Source organism: Pseudorca crassidens, chromosome 1 (genome assembly GCF_039906515.1).
Source record: "Pseudorca crassidens isolate mPseCra1 chromosome 1, mPseCra1.hap1, whole genome shotgun sequence".
Lineage (NCBI taxonomy): Eukaryota > Metazoa > Chordata > Mammalia > Artiodactyla > Delphinidae > Pseudorca > Pseudorca crassidens.
Window position 1 is genome coordinate 194,136,064 of NC_090296.1, and position 7,720 is coordinate 194,143,783.

Below are 7,720 nucleotides of genomic sequence, written 5' to 3' on the forward strand. Positions count from 1 at the left end.
TCCCTAATGAGCCGTGGAGAAATATGAGGCTGATTTTACCAAATACACATGGATTAGGGCTTTTGTATTTCATTAAAAATGAACCCTAGCTAAGAATTCGTTGTTTGTACCAACAGCTCTTATCCTCAGATATTACGACTCCCAATGACTGTTTAAAAAATGTTATTGTGTCACTTCTTAGATTGCACTTCCTGGCTTTGAAACGATGCTGAATTTGCAGTCATCCTCAAAAGCCCAAATGATATGCTTTGTTCCTCATATTGACAAAGGAATTTGGATCTTCATTTGAACATCTTGATCTACTACGAGAGGTGAAGGAGAGTGCTCTAAGACTTGACACACTCTAAGAAACGTATTTTCTATATTGATTTTTTTTTTGGTAAAGTAAGAGATACAATTGATGCAAGTGAGCATCTGAGTTTAAAAACAGATGATATTATGATTGTTAAAATAATAGTAATTAGCATATATTTTTCTCTCTTGAATGTAATTTATCAGAATGATTCCTTTCTCTGTCTGCCTTACTTCATTAAGTATGATAATCTCTAGGTCCATCCATGTTGCTGCAAGTGGCATTATTTTTTTCTTTTTTATAAATTATTTTTTATGGCTGAGTAATATTCCATTGTTGTATGATATCACTTATGTGTGGAATCTAATTTTAAAAACAACACAAATGAACTTATTTACAAAACAGAAACAGACTCACAGATCTCAAAATCAAACTTATGGTTACCAAAGGGGACATGTAGGGGGAAGGGATAAATTATGAAATTGGGATTAACAGATACACACTACTGTATATAAAATAGATAACTAACAAGGACCTACTGAGCACAGGGACCTACTAGAGCACAGGGAACTCTACTCAATATTCTGTAATAACCTATATGGGAAAAGAATCTGAAAAGGAATGAATATATATATATATATATATATATATAACTGAATCACTTTGCTGTACACCTGAACTGACAAAACATTATAAATCAACTATATTCCAGTTTAAAAAAAAAGATTCCTACTCATGCCACTGTGACATCTAAGTTTGATAAGGAAGTTTCTAAGGGTTATGGTTCCTAACATTTATTTATGAGTGATTCATACCAGAAGCAAATAATATCTCATCAAGAATTTATTTTTTACTTGATAAATATACTCAATTCACACTTAAAATTTTAAAATAATTAATTGTATAGAAAGAAAACTGAGGTTTGTCCTTTAAACAACTCCTACTTATAGTAAGCAAGCCTTTTATTAGTCATTAATCATAATAACTTATTTGTTTTAAAATGTTTTCACTTCAGCTCAGTACATCTCAGCAACTTTTATTGACTTTGTGTCTTTAACCTTTAGAGCTATTCCATCTAATGACTCCCTTTAAATTTTGTCTTATCAAGTAATGTGGCAGCTCAGCACATTTGCTGAGTAAACTTTGTCAAGACTTGAGAAATTCCTTAGCAATGAAAACGGTGCTTAAGTGTTCAAATATTTGGAAAATAATGTGCTAGTCCTTTCATGTAGAAAAATCATACCATCAACAGTTAGTAAGTTCTGAGATTTGAGCTTCCTTCATAACCCCAACCTCAACACCCATGTGTATACAGAGAGCCACACACATTCCCTCTCTCTCTCTCTCCCTCTTTCTCTTTCTCTCTCTCTCTCTCTCTCTCTCTCTGTCTCACACACACACACACTCACTCACTTTATGATGTTAATGAGGAAATGCCCTACTCATTCAGATGCCTGACATGTTGACCAGCCACAGCTTCATGGTCACAAATGAGATACTTTAGTCTAACCCATCGCACTGACGAGTTCAAAAACTCCGGGGGAAAGAACAGCTTAAGAATCTTGGATACAGAATGTTATCCTTCACTAAGGCTCTCTCGTGCTCTCTCATGATCATGCTCAGAAGACCCTCTTAGCACCAGACTCTAAGCTTGGCGATCTGGGTTGTAGTGATCTCTGTGGGTGTCTAATAAAATAAGATTGGACCATTGAACTTTGGATTCATTTGATTTTATGATATGTATCTGTTTTATAATCAGCATGTGATGTATTGCCTCTAGAAAGTGCTAGCAGCCATAAAGTTAAGGGATTGTCAATTGGGGTCAAACAAGTCTGGGCGTGAATTCCAGCTCTGCCCATTCCTAACTGTGTATTTGAATTTAGGCATCATTTCACCTCTTGTACTCCAGTTTCCATATTTATCGAATGGGATAGTAATCCCTATCTCTCACCTTTTTATCTGAGGATTAAATGAGATAATGTGTGAAAGTGCTTACTTAGCTCAGTAACCAGTAATGGCTATTATTCTGAAATGGTAAAAATGACTTAGGATCCATACCCAGGGAAATACAAAGACACAAAGAGCCTTCTCTGCCTCTGTTTTTTCTGCACTGTGCTACTCATTGCTATCTTGAAATTCCATGTGTGAAACAGACCTCAAATAAGAGAACACTTAAATTTCATTTTTAAATTTAAATAAAAATTTAAATATCTCACTTTAAATAAAAATTTAAAAATCACAGTTAAATAAAAATTTAATTTAAATAACAATTAAAATTTAATTTAAATAACAATTAAAATTTTACATTTTAATTTAAATAACAATTTAAATTTAAGTAAAATTGAAAGAAAAGTTAAATTCTAAATAAAAATTTAAAATTTAAATAAAAATTTAAAATTTAAATAAAAATTTAAAATTTAAATAAAAATTTAAATAAAATTAGAAGAAAAGTTAAATTCTAAATAAAAATTTGAAGTTAAAATGTAAATAAATCAACTTATTGCAGGTAACGAAGACAGGCACATCCACACGACCAGTTTGCAGCAAATAAAAACTGTGACGGATGAATTGAGGCAAAATGAAAACCTGACACCTTCGCAGCCAGCCGGGAGGACCCGGCTGTCATGGCTACCAGGAGCCACAACAGAGGGCTCGACTCCTGAGCTGGAGGGACCCCAAGAGCCCACCTTCAAACGGGGAATCCTGAGAATGATGTCGCAGCAGGATGTGCGCGCTGAGATCTTCCTCTGGAGCTTTCTGCTGTGGTCGGACACCATAGAAATGGTGCGGGTGGCCGGGCACCCCAAAGTGTACACGTCAGGCTGGGTCTACCCCGTCTACATCTTCAGTTTCATTTCTCTTCTTCGAATGATACTGACTCCCCGGAACCCGCTTCTGAATTCCCTGGGCATCGTGCTCCAGGATCTACCCTTTATCTTTGTTAGACTTAGTTTAATCATTGGCCTGGGAACGATCACACCCGTCTTGGGCCTTTGTAAAAATGTACTCGTGACTCTCTCTTATGTTTACTTCAATTACTTAACCAAATTCAGGATTTTCTCTCCCTTTGAGGTATCTTTTTAACAAGGAAATGTCCCATAGTCAAACCTCTTTGTTATGCACATGCACGCATTTATAATCTTTTTGGGGGGCAGGGATAAATTTTTGTGCTATAGGAAAAAATGAAGAATAGATGCTAGAGAAAAAAACTATTTTTAAAAACTGTAGCATATCAATTTTTAAAATGTATACAAATGGTGCTAAATTTAAGCAAAGTTGTAGTCTTCTAAGTTGGTTCCCCTTGATCTCTAGAAAATGTTAATAGTTAATTTTAGTTACGTATTCTGCACTTTTTCTAAAAGCACCCTTCAATAAAGCCTCTTAAAAATTAGAACATGTTTTCCCACTAAGTTAGTCCAAGAATGAAATTTTTTTATTGTTTATATAAAGTGCATCACAAGAATTAATTAGTTAAAATTTATTTTAGGAAATACACTTGTAATTATGGAATAATGTTTAGATTCTTTAAAAACATTTGAATTGTAGTTTTAGGGTCTCCTTCAAATATGGAATTATGCTCCTTATTCTGCTGTGGCAAGCGACTTTTATGTAATCAATTGTTTTCAGCATAGAAAGCAGTAAATTTAGTTTCAGACATTTGACTCAGTTTAATATAATGAAGTCAAGGTACACCAGTAAGACCTAGATAAAGTTTTATAATAGGAAGCCATTAATTGAAGAGGGAGATTTCAAAGTAGAAGAATATCTTATTTGCGGAATTGGATACCATCATGAAAACAGTCAGGTACAAGCCCTGTTTAAAATTAGAAGTTCAACTTACAAATATAACAGCAAATGCATTAGTGTCTTATGTGATAATAAATAATGGTTATCCTGATGTTAAATAATTAGATACAGAATTATGCGATTTGCTTTCCTATGTTGGGATGCTCTCAGATCCTCATAGCAGGGGCTAGCCATTCTGCATACATTTTCAGATGCTAGAAAGATTTCTGAGAGGCTTATGTGTGCAGAGTAATGTTTAACATAGGCGTTCTCTGCAGTGATCTGTGATAACAAATAGCCTAAAAATGGATAACCGAACTTGCCTGCCACTCCACCAAATCCCCCAATCTCACTCTCCCCTTAGGCTTTATGGTTTTTCCTTACACCATAAGAGGAGATCTATTCACAGTTGTTGAAAGCTTAGCTTCTGGCTTTATGACTTGGGGCGAAATCTTTGACTACTGTAAACCCCAGTTTCCACATCTAAAAGATGAGTATATTACTAATACTTTAATAGGGTTAAATAGTACTTTATAGGATTGAGAGGATTAACCGAGATAGGGAATGTTCTCATTACCTTGTCTGGTGAACTATAATAACCCAATGAATACTAAATATTTTAATTGTACCCTAAGGAGAAACAGGTAGCTTAAAGCATTGTTTAAATTTTCCTGTTTTATTCTTTTCTGTGTTCTACTTACCCTCTGGGAATAATAATTTAAATCATGCATTTGTGAAAAGTAAAATAGAAAATCTTCAGATTACCTCAGACCATAATTTTTCATCAAGTAGTATTATGTCCAGAAGTGAGTAATCCACTGAATATACAGATTAAAGTTGAAGTATATAAGTATTCATTCATCAGGCATTGGAGTGTCCCTCCTATGAGTTCTCATAGAACCCTAACTATAGCACTTTTTTAAGACTTTCATTATGTGTTTTACTTTTCTGAGTTCTCCATTAATCTTTAAAGTCCTTAAAGAAAGGCCCAAGGATATCTTGTTTAACAATGTATCTTTATCTTCTTCTGTCAATCCCACAGAAACTTACAATACTTATAATTCTAAAAAAATTATCATATAAATAATTTCTTTCAAGTCATACCATGATAATCTTCTTTATGAAGAAGAATTTATAACCAAGTAGTTGACTCTAATATCCTTAAATATGAAAATATTTTACATACATTTATATTTATCTTTGTATTGGAATTTATAGAGTGAAAAATGCTCAGATAAGCTGAAAAGTATTACTTATTTGAGTTTAGGATGCATTTTGTATCCAATATTTGAATATGAATATGCCTGATATTTTGGAAAGTGGCAACACTTTGTATAAATAATGAAGGCGTGTACAAAAGGCTCCATGTAGGAGGAAAATTATTGAGTATGTAGTTTAATTTAATAGTTTACTAAGGGTGTACACGTGTATATAAAGTTCAAGTCTATGATATTTAATAGGCATTGCAGCAAATTTGAATGAAACATTGGTAGTTCTACACTGTGTGATTAAATGTTATGCTATTAAAATTATATTGTAATTCTCATTGCTTCTAATGATTTTTGGTATTAAGACCCATGTAGCTTTTGTGTCCTTATAAAAAGTTATGAAGTTAACTTAACATATAGATTAAAATTAAATGGATGGAGAAAAATATACCATGCTAACATTAATCAGAAGAAAGTAGAAGTACTTATATTAATTTCAGACAGACCAGACTTGAAAGTAAGGAAATTTTTCGAGGGTTAAGAAAGGCATCATTACATAATAATAAAGGAGTCAGTTCTCCAAGGAGACATAATCCTTAATGTGTATACACCTACAGAGCATCAAACCACATAAGGCAAAAACTGATAGAAATGCAGAGAAATAGATGAAACCACTATTATAGTTGGAAACTTCAACACCCCTCTCTCAGAAATGGACAGTTCCAGCAGTCAGAAAATCAGTAAAGACATAGTTGAACTCAATGACACTATCAATCAACTGGATATAATTGACATCTACAGCCTACTTCATCTGATAAAAGCAGAATATACATTCTTCTCAAGCTCACAAGGAACATTTACCAAAATAAACCACATTCTGGGGTGTAACAGAAACTAACAAATTTAAAAGAATAGAAATAATATAACGTCTGTTCTCATAATGGAATTTAATTAAAAATCAGTAACAGGTAATAGAAAAATCTCCAATTATGTGGATATTAAACGTTTCTAAATAACACATGGGTCAAAGAAGAAATCTCAAGAGAAATTAAAATATATTTTGGAGTAAATAAAAATGAAAACAAAACATCGAAATGTGTAGAACGTAGCATAAGCAGTGCTTAGATGGAAACTTATAATATTGAATGCACATATTAGAAAAGAAAGATCTACAGTCAATAAATTAAGTTTCCACCTTGGGAAACTAGTAAAAGGAGAGCAAATGAAATGCCATGTAAGGGGAGGAAAAGAAATAATAAGAATTAGAGCAGAAATCAGTGAAATTGAAAACAGAAAATCAATAGAGAAATCAATAAAACTACAGCCTGGCTCTTTGAAAAGATTGATAAAATTGTTATGCCTCTAGCCATGCAAACTAAGAAAAAAAGAGAAGACGCAAATTAGCAACATCAGAAATTAAAGAGGGGACATCACTACAGATCTCACTGAAATTAAAAGGATAACAAAGGAATGCTATGAACAATTCTATGTCCACAAATTAGACGACCTAGACAAAGTGGATCAACTCCTTGAAAGAAGCAATCTGTCAAAACTCACACAGGAAGAAATAGATGATCTGAATAGGCCTATACCGAGTAAAGAAATTGAATCAATAATTAATATCCTTCCAAAACAGAAAGCACCAGGTACAGATGGGTTCACTGGTGAATTCTACTTAACTTTTAAGGAAGAAATCATACCAATTCTCTGCAATCTCTTTTAAGAGGACAGAAGAGGAAGGAATATTTCCTAACTCATTCCACACAGCCAGCATTATCCTAATACTAAAACCATACAAAAATATTACAAGAAAACTACAGAACAATATCTCTCATGAACATTGAGGCAAAAATCCTCAACAAAATATTAGCAAATCAAATACAAAAAGATATAAAAAGAGGGAGGCAGAGTCAAGATGGCTGCACGGAAGGATGCAGCGTTCCTGTCTCCCCACAGGTAGGGCACCTGCCGGTTGCTGTTGGGAGACCTCAGCACCCAAGGAGATGGGAGGAACCCCCGAGAGACTGGGTAGGACATGGGGGGAAGTGAGGAGGTAGGAGAAGTGGAGGCTGTACAGGACTGGTGCCCTGAGGGGTGGCTGAGAGAGGGGAGGGGTTCCCATGTCTGGAGGGACCCTGGGAGGGCTCAGAGGATAAGGGGGGAGTGTGCCTAGTATGTCCCCTGCCCAATCAGCTCTGGGAAGCCTGCTGGGCTCCTGGGCCAGGTCCTCCACCCTCTGAAGGCCTCCTCCAGCCTGCCTGGGTCCTCGGGGCCTAGGAGGGAGATGGGGGGTGGGGGAGCAGAGGAGAGGCGGATGGAGAGGGGCCCTCCAGGATCAGAGGATCAGGGGAGGTGCAGAGGGTGTTTCCCCTGACACTCGGGCCCAGGGAGCCTGGGTCCCAGACCTGGACCTGGTCCTTCACCCTCCAAGGCC

General features: G+C 35.3%; 1 protein-coding gene across 1 annotated transcript in view; it reads left to right on the top strand.

Moving 5' to 3' along the window:
- TMEM236 (transmembrane protein 236) overlaps positions 1-5,542 on the top strand; it is a 48,350-nt gene extending 42,808 nt beyond the window's left edge. The window contains exon 4 of the mRNA XM_067704487.1: positions 2,799-5,542. Within this exon, the coding sequence (XP_067560588.1) occupies positions 2,799-3,376 (578 nt within the window). The 3' untranslated portion in view covers positions 3,377-5,542. The remainder of the gene's footprint in view (positions 1-2,798) is intronic.
- The last annotated feature ends 2,178 nt before the right edge of the window (positions 5,543-7,720 follow it).